Source organism: Elgaria multicarinata, chromosome 2, assembly GCF_023053635.1.
Source record: "Elgaria multicarinata webbii isolate HBS135686 ecotype San Diego chromosome 2, rElgMul1.1.pri, whole genome shotgun sequence".
In the NCBI taxonomy this organism is placed as follows: domain Eukaryota; kingdom Metazoa; phylum Chordata; class Lepidosauria; order Squamata; family Anguidae; genus Elgaria; species Elgaria multicarinata.
Genome location: NC_086172.1, coordinates 77,033,677 through 77,058,863, shown reverse-complemented (window position 1 = coordinate 77,058,863; position 25,187 = coordinate 77,033,677). Strand labels below are relative to the sequence as shown.

General features: G+C 46.7%; 1 protein-coding gene across 2 annotated transcripts in view; it reads left to right on the top strand.

Annotated features, from left to right (window-relative positions):
- OBSL1 (obscurin like cytoskeletal adaptor 1) overlaps nt 1-25,187 on the top strand; it is a 61,496-nt gene that overhangs the window by 31,419 nt on the left and 4,890 nt on the right. Inside the window, exons 14-24 of one of the 2 annotated variants that reach the window (XM_063116828.1) lie at nt 8,651-8,926; nt 10,852-11,127; nt 13,235-13,507; nt 15,001-15,276; nt 17,626-17,892; nt 18,416-18,685; nt 19,382-19,648; nt 20,093-20,359; nt 21,609-21,721; nt 22,002-22,155; nt 24,635-24,796. In XM_063116828.1, coding sequence (XP_062972898.1) covers nt 8,651-8,926; nt 10,852-11,127; nt 13,235-13,507; nt 15,001-15,276; nt 17,626-17,892; nt 18,416-18,685; nt 19,382-19,648; nt 20,093-20,359; nt 21,609-21,721; nt 22,002-22,155; nt 24,635-24,796 — 2,601 coding nt within the window. The remainder of the gene's footprint in view (nt 1-8,650; nt 8,927-10,851; nt 11,128-13,234; nt 13,508-15,000; nt 15,277-17,625; nt 17,893-18,415; nt 18,686-19,381; nt 19,649-20,092; nt 20,360-21,608; nt 21,722-22,001; nt 22,156-24,634; nt 24,797-25,187) is intronic. The other variant, XM_063116829.1, reaches the window with a different exon arrangement.

Here is a 25,187-nt window from a genome sequence, read left to right as displayed (position 1 = left end):
CATATATATGTTTGCAGGGAGGTCCCGTTGCTTTAGGATTGGCTGCTATTCTGCTCGCAGTGGTTTGGGAATCCCCACAGTCCAAAATTCACAGAGTCCTTATTAGGACCAATCAATATTCAAAATGCAATATATGAGTTTTTCCTGACTGAAGCCTTATCTTAGTATAGTGTTGGAAATGCCAGAGCTTCACTAAATGTGTGCCTAAGGAAACAGTAAATAGTGAATCTCCAAGGTTGTTTGGGAAACCAGCAGTATTTTTTACATGAGTGCCTCCTCATGATGGCTGCACTGGGAACAGCTCAAGCTTTTATCCTCACCAGTATATACGTAGATTTGATTAGATCTATAGAATGAATATGGTTTTGCGCATGACTCAAGAACAAAAGTGTGTTCATAAGCTGCTAGTGTGATGCTGCACCATAAAAGGCTAATACCATCCTTGGGTATATTAATGGAGCTATGTGGAAAAGATATCAACCTTGAACATAGCATAAGGGAGAGACACACCAATATTGCTTTGAGTTCTAGTGGTCCTGTAAACAGGGCTTTAAATAACTACTGGAGAGGGCAGAGAGAGAGCTGTCAGGATGACTTATATTTCAGGAAATCAGGTCAAACTACATGCGATACATGTAATTTTTCTTTAGACTCCACTGCACCGCCTCAAATGCTGCCTGTAATTACCTTTAGAACAGCAGTGTGCAGAGACAGGAGGGGCGTCTTAACCCTTTCCCTGGCCCAATCTACACCAAGCAGGATATAATACTTTAAAAATGGTATGAAAACGGTATATGTAATGTGTCCTAGGCCTGAACAGTTGTCATAACCATTATAAACTGTTATAAGCAGTAGTGTAGATCCTGCCCCTGTCAGCATCTTTTCTGCTAAAGCTCACACCACACCCTCTCAGCTGCTTTCCCTACTGTGGGGTAAAAGATGCAGAGAAGGAGTTCTTGAAGTACCAAGTCCATTTCCTGTTTAAGGTTTGGAAAGAGAACACAGAAGAGAGAGAAAAGGCGTCAATGGCTAGGGTGGCTGCTTACACATTGCCAAAAAGAGGACAAAAGAAGACACAGATTTGCATAATATTTGCATGTGCTGATTTATATGTAGAGATGCAAATTTAGAAATAAATACTACGATTTAAATAGAAATACAATACATATCGCCATAACAGGGAAGACTCTGACCTGGTGACCTGTGTGCCTGCTCAGCCTGCTGTCTTCTTGCTCACTGTTGATAGGCTCCTCCCAGGCCCCTCCCTGCTCTCCTCTCTGGTAGTTCTTTAAACCTGACAGCCCTTCAAATAGAGGATGCTTTCATATAGAGGGTTGTCCTCTGACAGCCTTCAAATAGAGAACTGTGTCTGTAAAGTAGGACCCCTGGCCACCCTAAGTGGCTGAAACTGGGCAATGCTTATGAAAACTTCGGGCTGGGAAGGGGATTTGCTACCATGGAGAAGAGGGGTTCAATGTGTCTCTGAGGTCTGCCTTACCCTGCAGGTCCAAGGGCTCCATTTGCAAAGAGAGTCTTTCCTCCAGTGAAAGATTGTAGGTTTGGCCCAGCAACAGCCGTGTTGCCTGTGGCTGCTTCAAACTCGGGCTGCCTACACTCTCCTTCCAGAGCCCCCTGTGAAGATCGTGCAGCCCCGCAGGACTCCCTCTGTCCTGAAGGCCTCAACGGGGGAGACAGTGACTCTGGCCTGTGTGCTCTCTCATGGGAATGCGCCTGTCCGCTGGGTTAAGGACGGTGTCACGCTAGAGGCCAACAGCGGCCTTGTCCTGGAGGAAGAGGGTGTCCGGCGGTGTCTAGTCATCCCTGCTGCTGGCCCAGAGCATTCTGGGAAATACATCTGCAACGCTGTTGATGATACCATGACCTTTACCATCCAGGTGTCTGGTGAGTGCAGTATTCAGGGACCCTGGCACCACCAGGGAAGGGAGCTGAGATCAGAGTATTGGTGGTGGGTGGGACTTGGGTGGGAGTCCTAGCCAGTGTTGGTGAGATGGATTCAATATACGGATCCATCCCAGATCCTCTCCCCTGTGAGCCAAGCTCCTTGCACTGCCTGCTGTACAGAGCTTGAGCAAAGTTGCCCCGAGCTCCTGAATCTCTACTGGCTATCTGGTTGTCAAAGCCAGCACTCTGGGCATCAGAATGATGTTATCTCCTAAACTGAGGCATGTTATCATTTGGAAATGCAAGCAGAGGCAGGAAAGGCCTATATCCCAAAGAACTGGGCCTGAGATCTGGTCTTATATAACCTTGGGGACATTCTATGCCTGAAGAAGAGTGCAAACAGCCCTGGCCAGTAAGAGCAAGGTCTCGGGAAATGCTTGAGTTTGCTTTGAACATTGGCCTGTTGCTGGATGCTGGCTCCTCTGCTTGCACTGGGTTTTCATTGCGTTTTCTGCATCCATGTACTGCTAAGGTCTTTGTGTTCCCACTAATAGTTCTGTGAGCACATCATTCATTACCCACAGATAGTTTGCCCATGTTGCTATAGCCTCAGGTTACATTTGCAGTTTCATAGGCACTTGGGGTTTTCTCATAGCTGGCCCTATCTGTGGCCTGTCTTAGGCTGTGGATTTTGGGAGATGAGTAAAGAGCCAACATGATCAGCTGCTATCATCATCATCATCATCATCATCATCATCATCATCATCACCATCATCTTCATCATCATCATCATCTAATATGCAAGAGCATCATTTGGATTTCCTGCCTGAGGGACAAAAGTGCAAGTTACATCTACCATGCAACTTATGTCTGCCTTTCCCCCCTTTATTTAATTGCAATCTCAGAGGTGGCTGATTGTCATCTGGACCACAGCACCCGGGGAGGGGAAGTTTCACCCTTCCCTCCCCATCTGAAAATCTTTCCACCACCACCACCCCTGCCATGGCTGAGGCTTAGAAAAATATCTCCCAGAGCCATGCAGGGGAGCCAATTCACATTGGGAATGTAGCTGGGGAGGGAAGGGCTAAACCTCCCAGTCCAATGACAATTCCACAGCCTCTTTCACCTATAAAGAAAAGCATACAATCCCTTTGCAATTAAAGCAGTTGTGTTGAACCTCTTTCAGCCCAATTCCATCTTGGAGAAGCTTTCAAGGGCCACATTCCAGTGGTTGCTGGGGCCAAAGGCAAAAAGGGCAGAACCAAAATTGCCCCCTGTACCATCTTATTTTAGCTTAAAGCTCTTCCTGTTGGTAATTAAACCCCAGGAGAGGCATTTCAAACTTTTAGAAGGGGGAAAAACTGCACCAATCTGGGAAAACCACCAAACATTTGGTGGCTGGGGGAAATGCGTTGGGCATGACCTGGGGAACTCCAGAGGACTGGATTTGGCCCCTAGGTTTGAGGTTCTGCACCCTTGAATTAAAGTAGCTTCTAGTTTGCCCCTCAGGCAACAAGGTAGCTAGTTTTGTCCATTTTCTCCTGTTTCAAAGATGGCCACAGCTAGAGACGTGGGGATTTGTTCAAGGACGACTCAGTGATGTAGTTGGCATCATATTCAGGGTCAAAGACCACAAATATGAACTCTAACACTCTGAGGAATGACACTATGTGAGTTCTGTCTCATAGATGTGCAAACCCAGTTTCTCTCTCTTCCTGTCATCTGAAAACACCCCCACCCCCACTCTCTGTCTCTCCATCATCAGCATTAGCTTGTTTGGAACATGTACAGAGCAATGGCAGGGTAGAAAAAGCCTTGATGCATGGAAGGAAGGGGCCGTTCTTTTTCTTCCTCCCCCTTGCTATGTTCATTTGCAGAAAGTGTCCTTTGCAGAAACAGATTTTTAATACCCCATAGAGCTGTGGCTGGGCCAGATATAAAGCTCTCTACCAAGTCCCTAGAGATTTACAGATGGAAGGAGTCTAACATGGCCTATATGCCTGTTGTAGTGTTAGCCTCCAAAGGATCACTATATTTGGGGATGGGATGGGATTTAAACACCCCTGGGTCCATCTCCAGCTCAGATCTGTTGGCGTTTCTGCATGGCACATTTCACTTGCTTGAGTAGTTTCATTTTAAGATTGCCATAGGGGTCTTTTATGGCATGGGCAGAGCCTCTCTGTGCTCATAACAACTGGATGACAGGCAAAACCAATGGGTGAAGCTTTTCTTGTCATGTAGATGCAGTGATAAGGAATGCTCTTGTCCATTGCAAAGGTAGCCATCTTGCCTAGGTTGCTTTATTGAGCTATTCCTTAAATCACCAGTTAACTGTTATTGTGAGGCATGAGGCAGGGGGAGAGGTTGGTGTGTTCTTTGGATTCAGCCTCAGGGCTGAGGCTAACATAGGAGACCTGTTCAGCCCCTATGGTTCTGTGGCTCTGAAATATTATTGGATAGGCAGCAGCTGGGTAGTTATATGATATTCTCCCAGGAAAAGTATTTTTTCTGATTTCAGTGAACCATTAAAGATGCAGAGGCCTTATTCACATAGGATATGAAGGGGATAAAGGTATTCATGACATTATAAGAAAAAAAGACCTACTTTGCTTGTCAGTCTTGGGTGTTGTAGTGTTAGGCTACTTTACCTGAGGATCATAGTTGCGTTACACTGGTTTTTTCTACCTTAGTATTGTTCACACTGATTGGCAGCAGCTCTACGGGGTTTCAGACAGGAGACGTCTCCAGCCCTGCCTGGAAGAACCTGGGATTTTCTGTATGTCAAAGACATGCTTATTTTTATTTATTTCTTTATTATTACATATATATCCAGCCTTTCTCCCAAGGAGTTCAAGACAGTACACAATCCCCCGCACCATTTCCATCTCACAACAACCTTGTGAGGTAGGTTAGGATGAGAAGATGGTGACTGGCCCAAGGTCACCCAGTGAACTGCATGGCTGAGGGGGGATTTGAAATGGCATATTCCTAGTCCTAGGCCAGTACTCTAACCACTACCCAGCACTGTCCCTGAGCTAGTGTGTCCTACTGGTGAACTCTGGCTGTTCCCAGGTCTCCGAATGGCTGTTTTACTTTCCCCTGGAGCAGGTGGACTAGCTGCGGCTGCATTGCTAAAGGATTTGATTTGCAGTCATTTGAGGTCCAATTTCAACTTTTGGTTAAAATATACTTATATGCTTTATAGTTGCATACCATTGATTATGGTGCTGCAGAGGTGATGTTCAGTTTGACATCAGCTTGGTCCATTTCTGTATGATGCCATACATGCAGTTTTGGGGTACAGACCTCTTCCCATCCCACATATTCTCTTTCCCATCTGGCTGCCTATTATTTATTTATGTATTTATTTGGCTCCTGGGGTATCTTTTGTTCAAAGCTCAACTGAGCCTTCTTTCCAAGGCAGCAGCTGGGATGCCCAAGGAGACCACTGTGTACAATTAATTCATTTATAGGGGATTTCATTTACCTGCACTTTGACTGTACTTCCTTGAGGTGGAAGAATGGATTTCCCCCCTCCCCACACCAATCCACCTATGTTGAGGAGCTTTATTAATAGAGCTGTTGCTCTGCTTTTGCTTTTTTTTTTTTTTTAAAAAAAAGAAACCTTTTATAAGTGCATCTGGCACTCTTACGGTAGAGTATGCAAAGCGGTCATGAATAGGGTTGATTCAGGGATTATTTCTCCTCAGACAGAACCCCCTTGTGATGTCAACAATCTTTCTGCGGTGTTTCCACACATCATGATGATAAGCAACAGTAGCTAGCAAACAGGAAGTGCAACAGGAAGTACCTCATTAAAATGATGGTCCTTGTTGCGAGGGACTGTTGCCATTTTGGCACAATGGGAACTCTGTCATGCCACCTGTATACAAGAGAGCCTTTCCTTCATCACTGATTAATTTCACAGCCAGCTCTGAAATGGGCTTTACAATTAAGGGCTACTAGGGCAGGAAATGTCCATTTTAGGGAAGAAATTAATATTTGTGAATATAGCTACAGCATATTTGTTTTGGGCAGAAGCCCAGGGGAAATAGGAATACTTAATTCCCTGTGGAATGGAGTGACCAGCTACTACAGAAGCTGAAGGAATTAACACCAATGTTACTGTACAGTCAGAACTAAAAGGGAGCTAGCTGGTGCTGTTGTAAGGAGAAAAGGAGTTTCACAGAAAAATCTCAACCGTGCTGTGTTGTTTTGGCCTCTAGATGGAGCTGCCTTTGTAGCAGTAACCTGAAGTCTTGGCAGTGGTTTTGTTTTCAGTTTATTCAGTGTATAAATGATTATCGTACAATTTCTCAGAATTCATATCCAGATGAGACGGAGGCCAGGAGACAGGATGTTCTTTGATTTTTGTTTTTTGGAGAGTAGGTAGGAAATAAAAAAGCACAGCAGTCTCAAAGGACCGCTCCTTAAATGAACAAAGCTGAAATGGAAGAAGCTTGCATAGCCAGCATGGAGTGCGTTGGTCACAACAGAGGAAAATCTGTGCTCTTATGAACATTCGATGTGAGAATTTGTTTCACAACCCAAAAAGAATTTAGCTTGGGGGTCTCTTGTGTATGCAGTACCTGTAGTGGAAACATGGAGGCAACATTTATTTATTTATTTATTTATTACATTTATATACCGCCCCATAGCCGAAGCTCTCTGGGCGGTTTACAAAAGTTAAAAACAGTAAACATTTTTTTAAAAGTATACAGAATTTAAAAGTATACAAAATGTATAGGTCAGGGCGCAATCCCAAGACAGTTGTGTTACAAAAATTGTGGATTACAACCCAATTAAATCAAATAAAAAGGCATCCAGATGCAGTTTCAAAAAGAAGGTTTTATTTCCACCATTAGGTACCAAAAATCCCTTGCGCAACTGAGTTCCCTCCCACATTTCAAAATAAGCGAGAGAGATGACAAACAAAGGTTGACCTTTAGTTTTATACAGAAGGCAAAACATCTTACATCTATGATTGGCTATTAGCCCAAATCGTCATCCTTAGTGTCATCGGGCATGCTCAGATAGGGAGAGACCCCATTGACCTTGCAAAACTCCATTATCACATGATTCCCTTAACAATGAATTCTGGGACATTCCTGCCACATAGTCCATTGTCTTTAACTGTGGGGAAAGGAAATAAGAGGTGTGTGTGTGTGTGTATGCCAGCTGCGCAAGCAAGCACCTGGCGACTTAACCAGTGGCTAGGGCTCGTCCTTTACACCTTTATTATCCAAATAGGTAAATGGGACTTTTCTCTTCTACCTGGGAGTAGAGGGTCTATTCTACTCGTCTAAATCACTTAGAAATCACCCAAGGATATCATTTTGGGAAAGGGAAATGAGGGATCTTGGAAGAAGGAGGGGAGAGAAGAGATGGGCGAAGGGAGTAGTGGGAAATCAGTTATTTTTCCATAACAGTTGGGAATCCTTAAAAGTTTTTTCACATAGAGACAATAAATTATATGGTGCACCTTGGGAGACCATTGGGAGCTCCGTGTAAAACAGTCTTTTCCAACATGGTGCACTCCAGATGTGTTGGACTACAACTCCCATAATTCTCAGCCGGCATGGCCATGCTGACTGGGAATTATTGGAGTTGCGGCCCAAACATCTGGAGGGCACTGGGTTGGGGAAGGTTGGTGTAAAAGGAGGGTATGTTTAAAGGCGCTCTTGCTTCAGTTGGGTTTGAAATGCAAATGTAAAACCTACATTGGCCAAGATGCTCATTCCTATTACAAATGCCTCTGCTCTACTGTCTTTTCTGCATGAACGATGATCAGATGTCACAGAAACTGTGAAGAGAAGCCCAATGATTATTTAATTTTCACTTGTGAAAATGGCAATACCCTTCATCTCACATACAGTTAAGCTTCTATTCTGCATGCCCTCTGGCTCAAAACACCCAAACTGATGACAGTACAAAGCAGTATCTTGACAGCATTTTGTTATTCTAAAAAAATGGAATAATCATTATTTTCAAGGCTGGCATCAAGTTCAAGAACCCACACCTCATCAGGGGCCCCACTGATAAGAGCCCCCTGGACTTGCTTCTTGAATTCACTGCAACCTGCTTGTTCACTCACCTCTTGCTCTGGCCCCAAGAGATTGAACAAACAAACAAGCAAACCGTGGGGGGTGAGGAAAAAATAGCAGTAGCTGCCCGTTGTCTCTCTGCCGGGCAAGTGAGCAGGTGGTAGAAATGATGAGGAAGAGGAGCAGCAGCAACCGGTCACAATATTGGTGAGGTATGAGGACTATTGAGGGTGTCTTGCCCAAGGGCTCCCAGAACCTGGATCTGGCACTGGTTATTTCATTTCTAGCTGAGGCCAGGATCCTGAATGGTTCCTTTGCTTCTTGATGCCCCTTTAGTGCTTCCTTACAGGCAGCAGAACTGACACTAGACTTTCCAAGCAGCATGTTTTCCCCAGGTCACGTGTCAAATAAACCCTGAGCCCCTTAGGAGGTCTCAGAATTATATGGGATTGGTTAACTCCTTGGAGTCTAAGTCCCTGGAGCAAGCTAATTCACTTCATTCCATTTCCCCTTAAACTACACAGCACTTAGCATATGTTTTATGTAAAATAAGGAAAACTTGTCTCTTGGGGTAGGGAGGTTGTTGTAAAGATGAACGTGTTAAGGATTGCAATGTGCTTCGCACATTAAGAGTACCATGAAAATGTTTGCTAGATAGAAGAGGATCAGCAGAAAGTTAACTGAACCTTTCTGTGTGCTGGCAGACCCCCCAGTGCAGATTGTGGGGCGCGATGAGCTGCAGACGCACCACCGCTGCCTGGCTTCGGAGGACCTGGCATTATCAGTGACGCTGTCTTGTGCTAAAGGAGAGGTGAAGTGGTACAAGGATGGGGAGAAGCTGCAGGACACGGACCGGGTGCGACTAGAGCAGGACGGGACGCACCATTCGTTGGTGATTCTGGGAGCGGAACACTGTGATGCAGGGGAATATCTGTGTGACAGTGGTGATGACAGCCTCATCTTCTATGTCACAGTGGAGGGTAAGGCCTGGGCCTGGTGGGAGAGGGAGGGGGAAAGGACACCCATGATATATATAATACATTTTTACAACACAAGAATGCAGGCTATAATATGGAAAGAGCATCATGTTCCAGCTTACAGATTGGTTTGGTACTATTTCAGTAATCTAAATTCAGCAGGGAGGAAAAAAAAGGATTTGATAGGAGTTTGTCCTCCCACATACATTTGTAAAAGGTCATCTTATTCACAGTCATTACCTTTGTTTCCCGTTTCCGGAAATTACCATTCCGGCTGCTATTATCATGTTGCCCTGCCCACTGATTTTGGATATGTCTGTTCAGTAGAATCTTGGAGGGATCTTTATAACATCACAAAAGGAAAGGAGGAAAAATATATCCTATAATTTTTTGTCTTGACTACTTATTGCAGTAGGATTTAGTGTGTTCTCACTGCCAACATGCACGTCATTAGCCTTCACAGAGTTTCATCTCCACTGAAATGCCACTGATAGAACACAGTGTTTATCCTTCAAACAGAACTTGTTGGAACTTTGAAGCAAGTAATCTTCCATCATCCCTAGTGATACTTTGAGTTCCCGTTGGTTTTTATAGTAATAATCAGGGCTGTGGATAGTTAGTGCTTTAAAAACAACCCAAGAATGATCAAAACTCGGTTCCAAGAAAGACGGAATTCTACAGCTTGTATTAATTATGACTATTAACTATGTTTTAATTACTAGTCATGATGGCTATATAATACCTCCAGCATCGGTACACCAGCTGCTAGGTAACATGAGTGGGATGGTGCTATGGCTATTCAAGCCATGCTTGTGGGATTCCCATTGGGGCATCTGGTTGGCCACTGTGAGAACAGAATGCTGAACTAGATAGGCCTTTGTTCTGATCCAATATGGCTCTTCGTAAGAGCTGGGTGCTGACTGTTGATATGGAAACATAGGCAGCACCTGAGTAGACAATAGCTGTGGCAGAAAAGTACAAGGCCCCTGGACTGTTGTGGGGTCTGGAATAGTTGCCCCCTCAGAAAAGAGACCCAAATCACTCCGTGGGAAGCATGTCGGATTGCACTGAATAGCGGGTTGCTGCAAATGACAGGCAGTGATATAATGAAGTACACTAGCCTATGTCTAAGCAATCTGGTGCGCAGTGCTCCAAAGCAAACTGCCTACCTGGCCTTTGTAGAGCAGTTCACCTTTCCAGCTCACCTTATGGATGTGCTGTCATGGAGCTTTCTAGGCCTTGCCTGTCTGCCTGCCTCATGTTGGCTGGGAGCATTGAGAGTGTGATGGGCCGGACTTTTGCTGCGGCTTCCTTTGCTGGATCAGAAAACCACAAAGCTGCCTTCCTCCCCCCCTCCTTTTGTGTGGTATCCCTTTGTTCTACTGCTCCTTATGACTGTTTGCCTCATCTGTGTTTATGACACAGCTGTGTTTCACCTGTGTTCACACAGGGTGAAATCGTATTTCCTTGCTATTGCTTCTTTGCCCCTGCTTCAGTCCCTCATTACTTCCTCTTTCTGCCCAGAGGGGAAAGAGGAAGTAAACAAAGACCATGTGGCCCATTCAGGGACCATTTGTATCACACCGCTTTTTCTACACACAGCAAGAGATAGTGGCACATCCAGTTTTTTTTTTTAAAAAAAGTCAGATTAAAAGGGATCTATTTTGCGATGGAAAAACAAGCAGAAGGAGCGGCAGGCATGCGGGAGGTGGACATCATCATCTAAAGGATGCACACGCATCTGTAAGTGGGCAGTAGTGAGCATGCGCTAAAACGCTTGTCTAATGAACCTCTATAACTGCATTCATCTGTTGGTTTCCCCGCCCCCCCCCCCCCCGACAGGTGGTGGTGTGTGCCTTCCTCTAGACCAGCAAGCCCTGCCTCTGCTTTGTACGGTGATACTTTTTTTTCTCTCTCTGTTTCCCAAGAGCCTCCCATCTCCATCCTGGGAAACACAAGGGTGCCGGAACACCACTCCTTGGCAGCAGGAGAAGCGCTAGTCTTGGCTTGCAAGGTGTCTTCACCTAGTGCTGCTGTGCGCTGGCTGAGAAATGGAGAAGAGCTAGTAGCCAGCAAGCGTATTCACACTGAAGCCCATGGAAGCCACCGGCAACTCACCATCCTTGGGGCCAAACCGGGAGATTCAGGCACTTATGTGTGTGATGCAGGCACTGACTGGATGGAGACCACAGTAGAAGTGGCAGGTGAGTCTTCCTCAGAGAGAAAACTGGCTAGCTAGGACTAGGTTTGGAAGTGGGAAGCACAGAAGGGCAGGAAGTGCAAAAACTTTGCTCATTTCCCCTTTGGTGGAGGGAAAGCTCAAGAGCTGGTGTTGTGTAATGGTTAAGAACATGAGATGTGAGACAGGAAGTCCCTGGTTCAACCATCTCCTCAGCCATGAACTCTTGAGGTAATCTCAAGGAAGCCATTATCTCTCATCCACAACCCTGTGAGTTGAATGTGGCAATAATAAGCCATTTTACAGGGTTGTTTATAAGGATTACTGAGATAAATTCTGTGAAGCACCTTGACACTTTGAAGCCTTATATAACTGCTAAGTACCATTAATTTATTATTAATAATAAAATATCTCAGGAGGAGGTAGCTGGAAGCTGTAGGTGAAGGAAATGGGTTCTACCTCTGTAATTGCTGGTGGTGGCTCCAAGGCTTCTGAGCAGCATTTAGGTTTAGTATAAGAAGCTGGAGCTCTGTTCCCATCTCCAGGCCTCAGAGGAACCTGGTCATGAAATGGAGAGATGACAAATGAAGGGAGCAGGCTGCTTCTCTGTCCCCACTCTGCTGCTGAGGGGGTTAAATTTAACTTCGGCAGACTCCCAGGCGCCACTGCCTCTGCACCTTCTGCCAACAATTGCCGGGGAGGTCTTATTGACCGGAGATCTTTTTTTAAAGAAGTGTGAGGGAGGGAGTTGGCAGGACCTGCCCCTACCAGGACAGGTGCCTTGAGGAGAGGCCAGGAAATCCCACAACCAGCTCTGCCAAGGAGGTGAGGTGGTAGCTTGCAGTGGCAGCAGCGCTATCCTTTCCAGCATCTGGGACTGGGCACTGTGCCCTTGTGAGAGGAGGGATCTATAGGGACAATGCAAGTCATTGGTGGGGACAGCTGGAAACATTTCCACAGTGGTTGTGAATTCCCTCCTAGGCAAACACTCAGCTCCACTACTTATAGCACCCTCTGCCGGAGGACTTGATGCTTTCCCCCCAGTCAAGTGTACATTTGTGCAACATCATCATTGTAGTCCAAATTCTCGCCAAATACAGAGGGATTTTTCAACCCATGTTAGTTGTGTACGTTAAGTAAATTTGCTTAGATGTGCTTATTTTACTTCTTTCTTTCTGGAAATAATGAGGAGCAACAATGAAGTCCTGCCAATGAGGCTCGAATCCTACTCTGTCCCACTCTGGCTTATATTTTACCTACACCACCTTTCCCCAACTTGGTGTCTTCCAGCTGTGTTGGATTACAGCTCCCATTGTCACCAGCCTGCATGACCAATGATGGGAATTGTGGTCCAACACATCTGGAGGGCACCAGGTAGGGAAGACTGGCCTATACATTTACAAGACTATCTTTGCTGACATCAGAAGCAAGAAATAAGAACATAAGAAGAGCCATATTGGATCAGACCAAGGGTCCACCTAGTCCAGTATTCTGTTCACACATTGGGCAACCAGCTGTCAACCAGGGACCCACAAGCAGGACATGGTGCAACAGCACCCTCCCACCTATGTTCCCCACCAATTGGTGTATGCAGGCTCTGATACCAGAGAAACTTGGTTTTCATCATTTTATTTTGTAAAATGTTAGCTGTGATTCCGTTATCACAAAATAGAAACCTGTGGTTATATGTAGAGACAGCTGAAGAAAATTTGTTTCCTGAGGCAGAAAATCCAAATTGAACTCTACAATGTTGTTAATAATAATAATTCACAGTAATAATTTGAGAGGCTTGACTCTTTGTCTGGGATCTCCTCCACATACAAAATGTAAATAATGAACAGAGGGAAGTCACACATATTCCTGTCTGAAAGAATTTGTGCCAGGCAATTTTAATTCTGTTTCAAAATGATATTACAAAATAAGTGTCGAAGGCGAAAATACGTTGGTTGTAGTTGTTGTTTACATAAAGCTCTTTTTGCAGCTTTAAAAAACAACAACCTGATGATTTCCTGCCTTCACAGTAGCCCTAAATCTGCTGCTTCCCACACCCTGCTTCATGCAGTCTGGCTGTGCTTTCATAGGATAGCAAAACATACCCAGCCTTGCTTACCAAGAGATCTCCTTCTTTTCAGCACCCCCTGTGCGCATTGTGAATAAGAATGATGCCCAGGTGCCCGTGGAAGTCCAGGAAGGAGAGAACATGACGTTGGTTGCCCGACTTTCCCAAGAGAAGGCTGTCCAGTGGCTGAAAAACATGCGGCCACTTTACTCTGGGCCACGCATGGTGATGAGCAGCGATGGGCTGGTGCGCAGCCTAACCATCCGGCAAGCTGAGCCAGGGGACAGCGGTATCTTTACCTGTGATGCAGGAGATGATGAAGTACATTTCACAACGTATGTGCAAGGTAAGATGGGCCCACCATGTGTCTCCGTTCCAAGCCAGCTTCAGAACCAGATGGAGAGATGGAAGTGAAGAGAAACTTCTGTCACCAAGCTTCTTCTCCTCTTTTCCATTCCTGGACAGTTGTGTATCAAATTTTGAAGAGCAGGTGCTCCTTATGACAGTCTGCATAGCCACATCCCCAAGGAGAGTACAAAAATGCAGGCAGCTGTACTGATCCATATCCACAAACCATTTCCAGCACTTTTCATCTACTAGGAGCAGGTTTTTTGTAAATCTAATGGATCTTAATTGCCCATTCAAAACCAAGCCACCCAAAAAACATTGCATCACAACAATATAGGCCTGGTTAACATGTAACACTATTTAAACCGTGGTTTGTTGCCCTGCCTAGGGTTTGTCTGGCAGATGATCAAACAAACAATGGTTCATTTTCTCAGTCCCTAGGTTATTTGCTTTCTTCCTTCTTTGCCCTCTCCCTCCCTGTATCCCAACTGTATTGCCTACAGTACTGACATGTAAAAGGGTTGGGTTTTTTAACTGCTTTTGTCTATTACTGCTGTAGCCTGGCGAAACAAGCCATGAAGAATCTGATCTTAGATTCGTACATAACAACCCATGATTTAAACAACCCACAGTTTACAATTCAACAACAAACCATGGGTTCTCTTTGTAAGTTGTTCGTAGTTAACAACATAATTAATCCATAGTTCCAGATTTGCAAGTAACGACAAGTTAATTAAGTTCCAGGTTTGCAAGTAACGACAAGTACATTATTTATGTAATGTAATAAATAAATAAACCACGGGTTAACATTACATGCAGAGCAGGTCATTTTGTTGCTGGGAAAATCCATCCTGCCTCCACTCCTAGCTACTGCGAGGAGTGCAGCTAAGCTTGGGAACACGAAAGCCTGAGGTGAATGGCAGAGACATCATCATCCCTGCTAATAGAAAAGTCCTGATGCTTTGCCCCATGAGCCCTGGCTCCGCTACACCACTGTTCCTGGAAGACAACAGCCCCTGTGTGGCAACACTGTTCTGTGTCATATGCAGCTGCAGGTGGCTGTGAAGCTCACGGAAGGGAGTGAGGGCAGAGGGAGAGGGGTGTCAGAGAAGGGGGAGTGGCACAGGAGGCCCTGTGACAGGAGCAGGATATGTCTGACAGTGCTAAGGGTGGCCCTTTTTTGTGCAGCCTGTGAACCGCAATGTTGTCCTTGGAGGTTTCTCCTCCCTAGAGCTGTGGAGCAAGGCAGAAACTCCCAGACTAAACAGGGGCTGTCACATGTTCCACCTACAAGGGAGAGTTTTGGGAAGTCTGGAACGGATGGGAGGGGCCAGGAGGAGTGTTAGCAGCTCCAAATGGCAGGTGGAAATTAGAGACCAGCTTGAGCATCCCCTGTATTCCTTCCTTCCTTCCTTCCTTCCCTCCTTCCCTCCATCCCTCCATCCATCCATGGCCTTCTCCCTACTATCCTTGCTCCTCTCCTCCTTCCAGAGGCCCCAGTATTGTTTGTACCAAAGCCAGAGCATCCAGAGAAGGTGCTGGTGCTGGAGGGTGGCAGTGCAGTGCTCTCGGCCATCGTCTCCAAGGAGCCAGCAGTGGTGAGCTGGGAAGGACCCCGAGGCGCCCTGGTGGCGGGCGAGCACTGCCAGCTGCGCAGAGAGGGCCGGGTGCACAGCCTCCTGCTGGGCAACGTCGTCAAGGCTGATGCTGGCGAGTACATCTGCCACTCCCCTCATGACCAACTGCGTTTTGAGCTTAGCGTCAAAGGTAAGAGGTCTCTGCAATGGGGAATACATGGGAGGTGATCCAGCATGAGATTGGCTGCACTTCAGGGGATAATGGGGTGGATTGAACAAAAGGAACACAGCCTAGTCAGGATGGATTTCTAGACTCAAAATGGAATAAGGGTATTCTGTCTTTAACGGTTATGTTCAAGGGAGAATTTTGGCATGTGTTGATTCTTCCGGCAGCGCTGGTGGAATTCTCTCACCTATGCAATGGCTAAAGGATCCTGCTCACTAAGGAGTTTCTGTCTGTCTGTCTGTCTGTCTGTCTGTCTGTCTGTCTCTCTCTCTCTCTGCTTCATTATTATTATTATTATTATTATTATTATTATTATTATTATTATTTATTTATTTATATAGCACCATCAATGTACATGGTGCTGTACAGAGTAAAACAGTAAATAGCAAGACCCTGCCGCATAGGCTTACAATCTAATAAAATCATAGTAAAACAATAACGAGGGGAAGAGAATGCAAACAGGTACAGGGTAGGGTAAGGAGGCACAACGAGTGTTTTAATGCACACTCATTATTGGGCACTCACGAAATACTTACACGATGTCCGCCTCTTGCGCGTCTTGTGCCCCTTCTGGCAGAAAACGTGCAGCAAAAAGAACCAGTAAAAGTCCGGTTGCAGCTCTCCCCTACCTGATTCTATGGTGCTAATTACTTCCTGTTTTCAGGAAGCGATGTTGCAGCAGCGACAGAAGAAATGACGGGAGTTGTTCATTGACGCTTGTCAGATGAAGCTTTATGTATCTATCTCATCTTTACTGGTTAGAGGGACTGCTAGTCTTAATCCCAACCTCACTGCCTTTCTTTACAAGAGAGTTTGACACAAACATGCAGCAAGCAAACAATGACCCTTGGCCTACAACAAGATACCCCCCCGAGGGTAATTTCCCTCAGCTAGGCTGTGCTCGGCACGGCATGCTGCACTGTTGAAGAAACATTGGTGAAGAGGGCAGTAGGAGAGAATTGCATGCTTAATGGGAGCTTTGCTAGCTGTTATCTCTTCAGCAGCTCTTGGTACAGAAGACACAAACCTCTGGCCAGTTGAAGAAGTAGCCTGCCTTTCCCCCACAGCAGTGGGAATCACACACACACGTGATACTACACTTGATCTTAGTCAAAAGGCCAAAAGTGGGAATCATCATCAGCTGTTAGTCAGAATAGCTAAATGATCCTCTGTGTATAGAGCTAATATATCCCAATTACCAGATGCTTGGGGGGAAACTATGGGATGACTTTCTTTGTCATACCATGCTTGGGAGTTTCCTGGGGCATTGGTCTCACCAATGTTGGGAACATAATGCAGAGTGAGAAGGACCTCCCATATCTTCAGCTCTTGGGCATGATAAAAATGTAATAAATAAAATAAACAAGGCAGTCCCTGTTTGTATGACAATAACAGCGGTGAAGGTACCAGCTCTGCACAGAATTTTGTTCTGAATGCATGTCTCCCTTCTTTGCTTGATCTCTAGCTCTGGATTTGTACCGTAAAGATAGTTGCGTTGACTTTGCTTTGGAGGAGCCACAGCTCAGGAGCAAAGCATATACTTTGCATGCAGAAGGTCTCAGGCTCAAACTCTGGCATCTCCAGTTAAAGGGATCCCTTTAGGAAAAACACTTGCATGAGACCTTGGTCTGCTAGGCGGAGTTGACAATACTGGGCTCAATGAACCAATGATCTGACTCTGTATAAGGCAAGTTTACATATTCAGGCTTTCTCTGCATATATTTTTTCATCTGCTTTTGAAAGCAGTCAGTACTCTCTGCTTTAAAACTAAAATTGCTTCTTGGCCTTATTATAGTCAGACAAGATTCTCTGTCCCTTGACTCAACAACTGGCGTTTTTGGCTTGATGTATTTCTTGGAATGGTTCAGCCCTCCTGTTGCCAAAATTGTAAAGCAGTGAGTCAAGTTCCCTGTGCTCAAATTCTACAACTGGCATAAGTCGTGCACATTTGCATGTGTTCGTTTAATTTCCTCCTGTATTTGTGTGACTGAGGATGCTAGACTTTGGGGTTAATTCATATGTAAGGACAGGAGACCTTGAGGAGGGACAGGGCGGACTGCTAGTGCAGAGACCTTCCCTTCTGGTCCCAGTGGAAGCCTTTCCTAGATCTTTCTGGTCCCTGAGCCTTCAGCAAATCCTGTCTACCTGTCCTCAAACATTTATCTGTTGACAAGAGGGGTGGAAAGTTAAAAAGAAAGTAAACTGTGGGTCTTGAGATTCTTACTAGGTTTCCAGGCTAGCCCAATCAGTAGGGTGGGATGTGTTTTGCCAAAGCTTGGTGGCTGCAGCTGCACTGCTCTTTGCCCTCCTCAGAGCTGCCGGTGAAATTTGTTCGAGGTCTGTCAGATGTGTCAGCACTGCAGGGGGAGACGGTGCTGTTTTGGTGTGAGTTGTGCAAAACCAAGGGTGACGTAGCCTGGCTGAAGGATGGGCAGGAGCTAGAACCCAACGAACATCTGGAGATCCGAGCAGAGGGACGGGAGCGCTCCTTGACCTTGAGCCACGTGGGGCCTGAGGATGCTGGCGAGTACTCATGTGAAAGCAAGGATGACCGCACCCTGGCTATCCTCACTGTCCAGAGTGAGTCCTTGGGGAAGTGGCTGTAGCTCAGTTGGTGGGGCACGTGCTTTGCATGCAGAAGGTCCCAAGTTCAATCCCTGTCATCTCCAGGTAGGGCTAGGAAAAACTCCTGCCTGAAACCCTGGAGAGCCACTGCCAGTCAGTGTAGACAAAGCGAGATGGACCTGTCACCTGACTCTGTATAAGGCAGCTTCCTACATTCCTTTCTATGGAATCATTGCACTCTGATCCCAAGAGCCCAGGTCCATAATCCTCCATGCATCACTATAGAATGGGGCCTGGTGATCCTGCACAGGGTAGCTGCCGGCTGTCTCCATGAAGCTGAGCAATGCTGGGTAAGGAGAGGCAGGCATGGCGGGGTCCTGCCTAGGACAACCTTAAATATAACCCCTAGTGATGCCATGAGGGCTGGGAGACCCCAAGTGGGCTGCACCCAGGCTAGCAAGATACTGTGCAAAGAGGTTCCCCAAACAGGCTCAGCCATCCCTGACTCACAGCACTTTCCTTCCCCACCCCCACCCAGTCCCTAGGTTGGTGGAGGTAGTTTCGGAGCTGCACAACTTAACAGTGCTGGAGGGGGATGATGCCACCTTCAAGGTCGTGGTGTCTCCAGATGATGTTGCTTTGAAGTGGCAGTTGAATGGCCAAGACGTGGCACCCAGCGAGCGCTTGGCCATGACCCGGAGCGGGCTGTGCCACACCCTCACCATACGACAGTGCCGGCTGAGTGACACCGGCATAGTCACTGTCCATGCAGAAGGCCGGGTGAGCTCGGCCAGGCTCAGTGTGCAAGGTAAGAAGCGGGGGCAAACCCCTCAGGGTGGATCAAGGGAGCGGCTAGGAAGCTGAGCACGATTGGAAAGAGGAAAGGGATGGAACAAGGCTAGAAGTTGAGGTGCTTCTGGTAGTAAGTGGGAGTCAGGAATCCTGAGCTTAGCCCAAGATTCAAGAGGGAACTCAGCCAATAACGTGGTTGTGTGTCTGCTCTGTGTCGTCCCCGTCCCCAATTCTAAATTCTGCATCAGGAGAACCAAATACTGTGAACTGAATAAAGTGTGCAAATTCAAAACAATTGCCCATATTTATGTATTTGACATAGTCCAGGCGGCTTGTTAGCCATGCAGGGCAGATAATAGAAGCCACGTTGGCAGTTCTCTTTAGTCTCCCCCCCCCTTTTTTTTTTGAGGATTCAGCCAGGCACTGCAGGAATGGCCAATTTCCAGAACTCTATCTCCCCAGCCCTGCAGGTTCTGAGCTTGAACTCTTGAAAAACGACAGCCAAGGTGCTAGATTCTGGAGCCAGTACCAAACACAGCACTTGCAAACGTGCCAGGACCACATCCGGTCCTGAGCAAAGTGGCTGGAGTGTTGGAGCTGATGAAGCCAGGCTTCTTTCCCAGCTCAGAGCTATGGCTAGCCATGGCGATGCACTGGGGTAGGAGGTGTACCTGCAGGGGTGAACATTTGGGTGTGTTTTTCCTTCCTGCAGAGGCTCAGGTGCTGTTTGTGCAGACGCTGCGTGACTTGGCTGCTGAGGAGGGTCAGGACGTGCGCTTGGAAGTGGAGCTGAGCTTGGAGAGTGCTGAGGTGCAGTGGATGAAGCAGGGCATCCTGCTCCAGCAGAACACCAAGTACGCGATGGAGGCACACGGGCCCCGGCGGGCCCTCACCGTTTACAACGTGGAGCTTGCAGATCGAGGCACCTACCGCTGTGAGAGCCTTCATGACCGCACCCAAGCCAGGCTGAGTGTGGAACGTAGGTGCCTCCCTTGGGCTTCTTCCCTGCCCTGTTTAACTTTGGTAAACTACCCAGAGAGCTTTGGCTGTTGGGAGGTAGAACAATGTACTAAATAAATGGATAAAATAAATAAAAATGTTGCACACTTTGCACACTGTTGATGTTGGATGTTACATATGAGAAGTAACAGTGCCCCCAAAGGTTGTGTAGCCAATGCAGGCCAAGCTTCCATGCTAGTGGGGACCATTTTAGGATACCATTGAGAACCTCTGCCTTGGGAAGGTGCTGTATATCTTCTGTTCTTCCTGCTGTTAGTCTCTTTCTTGGCAAGAGTGGATCTTCCTTTTTTTGCTATTATTATTTACAACGCTTACAGAAGTATACAAATAGATAATTGGAACTTTATCAAGGCAAGAGGGGATCTTTCATTGCTCTCTTCCTCTTCTTTCCCCAATGCTCCAGCCCGAAAGGTGATGGTGAAGAAACCACTCTCAGATGTGGAGACTTTTGAAAAGGAGACGGTGACCTTTGAGCTCGAACTGTCCCATGCCAATATATCCGGGGTCTGGACGCGCGATGGCCTCCGTGTGAAGCCCAGCTCCACCTGCCGAGTCAGTGCTATGGGCTGTGCTCACAGCCTGACGCTGCTGGGGCTCACGCTAGATGACTCGGGGACAGTGGCCTTCACTGCTGACAGTGTGCGGAGCAGCGCCCGCCTAATGGTCCGAGGTACTGAGGCAGGGTGGGGTGGGTGGTCCATGCATAAAGGAGAAGCAGCCTACCTGATACATTCAGCAAGGATGGAGGCTGTGAGGCAAGGAGATGTGATGGGGGCTGATGACTGGTATGGCCCAGAGACAGGGGAAGGCCTGTGTGTGCCTCTTCCTGCCCCAATGCAGCTGTCTGGGGTGAGAGCCCATTGTGACACAGGTGCAGAACTCCTGGCCTAGCACCCAAATCCTGCTCTCCTGGAATCCCAATGTAGCCCTCTGGGGTCCCCCAAATGGCTCCACCTCTTTCCTTTCCCCTCAACCACTGATCATTTGGTGCTTTCCTGGCTTTTGTGCATTTTTTCTTCTTAATTCTAAAAGGCTGACATTCCTCCCCCAAAGCTTATTTACTGGCAGGAAGAGCTTTAAGATGAAATATGGTGGCATTTTAGCCCCGCCCCATTAGCTTTGGCCCCACCCACACTGGAATCCCACCCCCCACCCCCAGTTTTTTCTGAAATGGAGTTTGGCCCTTGGGCTGAAAGAGGTTCAATGCCCTTGATTTAGGAGATGCTGAGAACAGAAAACACTAGTCCTACAACACCCCCCAATGTGCTACTGCGGTGAGCTCCTTTACACTTTGCACAGCACTGCAAGTACATTAATGTTCTTCATGCAGCACATTGTTAAACGGAGGAATTTGCTAGCGCAAGATGTAGTGGTGGCTGCCAACTTGGAAAGCTTTAAAAGGCGGTGAGACAAATGCATGGAGGACAAGGCTATCAGGGTCTACTAGACATGATGGCTATTTGTGCTACCTCCATTATCAGAGGCACTGTGCCTCAATACCAGTTGCTGGGGAATGTGAGCGGGGCGGTGTTACTGCACTTGTGTCCTAGTTGAGGACTTCCAGTTGACATCTGGTTCGCCATTGCAGGACACGGGATGCCAGGTTACATAGTCCTTTGGTCTGATGCAGCAGAGCTCTTGTATTCTTACAGACTAGTGTCCAAAGCCCAATGTACCTGCAGTGCTGTGTACTGATAGCAGTGGCAGGTTGCAAGTGCTGGAGGTGGAGGAGGAGATAGGAAAGTAGGTAAAGCGAATGTCCTCCAAACTAAACTTGGGTAGGGGCTGTAAACTGGTGGGCTGTGCCAAGCACACGGAGTGTCCCAGCCGGGCTAAGCGTAGGGTTTTGATGTGTTATCTTTTTCCATCTCCAAGTTGCTGCATCTTTATGCCACCTGCCTTTGCTTCTGTCCTTACAGAACCACCAGTTGCCATGCTGCGCTTTCCCCAGGATATGGGCATCCCTGAGACAGGCTCAGCCACCTTTGAGTGTGAACTGTCTCGGCCCCTGGCTGAAGTGAAGTGGTTCAAGGTGAGGCTGGTACCTCTAGCGTTGCCCCCTCCTTTGACTTCCCTTGATCTCTCCCACACTTCCAAGAGCATGACTCTTTCAAGAGAGGGCCCGCATTCCTGATCTGCCCTCGTCTGCCCACTGTGGCCTCCACCAACCCATGAGCATCACTCAGTCCAGAGCCTTCTTCTGTCGCTCTGCCTTTCTGAGCCCTTTTATTTATTTATTTACTACATTTTTATACCGCCCAATAGCCGAAGCTTTGCCAGAATATGCTCTCTGTGTTCCTTGGCTGCTCTAGGACGGGGAGGAGATCCAGACAGGGCCCAATTGCCGCGTGTATTCGGTAGGACGCCGGCGCCTCCTGCAGCTCAATCACTGTGGCCTTGAAGATGCGGGCGAGTACACTTGTGACGCTGGTGACTGCCGTGGCTCTGCCAAACTCCGTGTCTTTGGTACGGATGGGCTGGGCTCAAGATGGGAGGAGGGTTGTGCTGGACTGGGTCATACAAAGCCCCTTCAAGCCTCATATTCCTGGGGTGGGATGGGGGTGGGGGAGTGTCTGCTGTCCTTTTCCATATGCTGTAGCCTCCCCCTGCTGCTTCCTTGACAGCTGTCTCTTCTGTCCTCCTGGAGGTAGGCTGGTGATCATTGACGGTACACCGTGGTGATTCAGAGTCTTGTTCTTGAAGTTTGTACAGCTTGTACAGGAAGCTAGGCTTAGAATAAACATTCGGTGTTGCGTTTTTTTCGGGGAAAAAAGAACCATCCTAGCTATAAGAGCATTTCAGCAACGGAAAAGCTTGCCCAGGAGGGAAATCTTAAAAGCTTTCCAGAAAACATTTGACAGTCTTCTGTCAAAGTTGTTTTTAAAGTACAGGATATCCCTTCTTAGGACAGGCAAGTGGACTAGAAGCTAAATGACTCACTGGGTGATGCGCCCTTCCAGGTCTGGGGGTTAAAGCAAACAGTGCAGGAAAGGCAGAAAGAGGAAAAATTCCATTCAGCTTCTCAAGGTTTAAGCTGAATTAAGGCTTAACTGCAGAAGTTGCTTTTAAATCCAGGATGTGTCTTCAGATATAAGAAGCCGTGATAATGATGGGAATATCTCTAGGCAAGTGTAGACATGTTACTCCCTCACCAATGAGGAAAAGAAAAAAAGCCCCAGGATCCACTTTTCAGCTGCTATAATTTCTAGGCACGGTTTCCAGACACATCTGATTTTAGAAGTTAAGTACTGCAGCTCCACTCAGAAAAGTAGCATCTAGGGGCACAATTAGATATCACAGACTTAGGGCTTCTTTAGAATAAAGGGAAATCACGTTTGCTTACTGACACTTTGCTTCCTGCTTCTCTTCCACAATTGTAATAAGCTGAATTACATGAGAGGAGAGGGGTGACCATGTAGTCTGTAATTGAAAAGTTCCCTGCTCATATACTTGAATGGGACAGTGCCCTCTAGTGGGTGTTTTGTAGTACAACTTCAGCTGCATACAGCAGGTAATCCCGAGATATTTCAGAAGAATTGGGATATCCAAGTTTTTTTTTAAAAAATGGAATAACCAGAGGAAGGAACGAGAGACGTGCAGGAGGCTCATGACAGCATCAAAATTACCCGCAAACTTCCATGAGTGGCCAATCACAAGCATGCTATTAATCACTTGTTTAAAGAAGCGCTTGAACTGGTTTAAAATCCCCAATTCCCTCAATGGAACCTCTGAAATAGTATTCAGAGGGGGTGTAGTTCTGAATAACAGATCCTGGGTACAAATAAAAGTGTGTGTGTCTGTGGAGGGGGCTTACTCGTGCATTTCTAGGAGGCATCTGGCTTGCCATGGTAGGAAACAGGATCTACTGATTTTATTGATTTCATTTCATTTCTTTAGCTGAAGCTCTTTGGGTGGTTCACAACAATTAAAACCACAAAATCTTCATAAAATATAATACAAAATTTAAACGCTTGAAACTATAATATAAAAGTACAAACCACAATAAAACCTAACAGCAATACAGAGATTTTAAATACAAAAACAGATTTAAAACAACAGAGCTAAAAGACTAAAATGCCTGGGGAAATAAAAAGGTCTTTACCTGGTGAAGCAAAATGTAGGTGCCAGGCACGCCTCTCTGGGAAGCTCATTCCATAAGTGCTGCAGCAGGAAAGGCCTTCTTCCTGGTAGCCACCCGCCTCACTTCCTTTGGCAGGGGCTTTTGGAGAAGGACTGTTGAAGATGATCTTAGAGTCCAGGCAGGTACACATGAGAGGAGACAATCCTTCAGATAACCTGGCCCCAAGTCGTTTAGGGCTTTGAATGTTAATACTAGCACTGAATCTGGCCATAGTATTAACCATGATAATTAAATGGAATATCCCCATTCAGAGGCAGCACAGATTGGCCACTGAATACTAATTGCCAGAAAGCATCAGCAAGAGAGGACTCCTGCACTCACATACTGCTTGTGGCCTTCCCAAAGGCATCTGGTTGGCTACTATTCAAAACAGGATGCTGGACTCAATAGGCCTTTAGAGCACAGTCCTATGCAATGTTTAGACAGAAAAAAGTCCTACAACTCCCAGCATTCCCCAGCCAGCCATGCTGGGAATTGTAGGACTCTTTCCTGTCTAAACATGCATAGGATTGTACCCTTAGTCGGATCCAGCAGGGCTTTTCTTATGGACTTATAATAACCATATCTATTCCAGCTGGTCTTACAGTCTTAGTATTTACTGTTTCTCATCAACTTGTGAATGGAAAGGTCATTTTCCTCATCTGATCTCAGTCTGCTTGCCCCAGTAACCACTGGCTGGAGTGCTGTGGTCAGGGCTAGAAAATATAGTTCAGGTTCAGTGTTCTCAGTGGACCTGCATGAACCCATGTGTCACCAGGTAGGAACGCCTCCATCCCAATCCCATGGCTCTCTCCCCATCTCCAGAACGCCAGGTTCAGATTGTGCGGGAGCTAGAAGATGTGCGCGTGCGGGAGAATGAGAATGCTGTCTTCGTGTGTGAGGTGTCGCTTGAGGAGGTGAAGGGAGAATGGTTCCGGGATGGAGAGAGGATCAAAGTCACCAGCATTGTGAAAATACGGCAGGAAGGTAAGTGAACCTCTTCACTCTAGAGGTGGTGGTGATTGTGGGTACGTGATTCCCCAACTTTAATTAGATTAACTCCCAGTTTTTCTTCCACCACCCCCTGCCATTGGTCCCATGGGAGAGAAAATAAGTACACCAGCCCCAGGTAGGGTGGCCACTTCTGCATCACCAAAAAAAGAAGGGGACACTGTGAAAAAAGTGGACAAAAGGAGACATAGATTTGCATTTGCCTATGCTGATTTATATGTATAGATGCAAATAGAATGAATTACTATGATTTAAACACAAATACAACACCTATCACCACAGTGGGGAAGACTGTGACCCGGTGCCCTGCATCCGACCCTGGAAAAATGCTCAGTATGGTGTCCTAACTACTCACTGTTGATGGGCA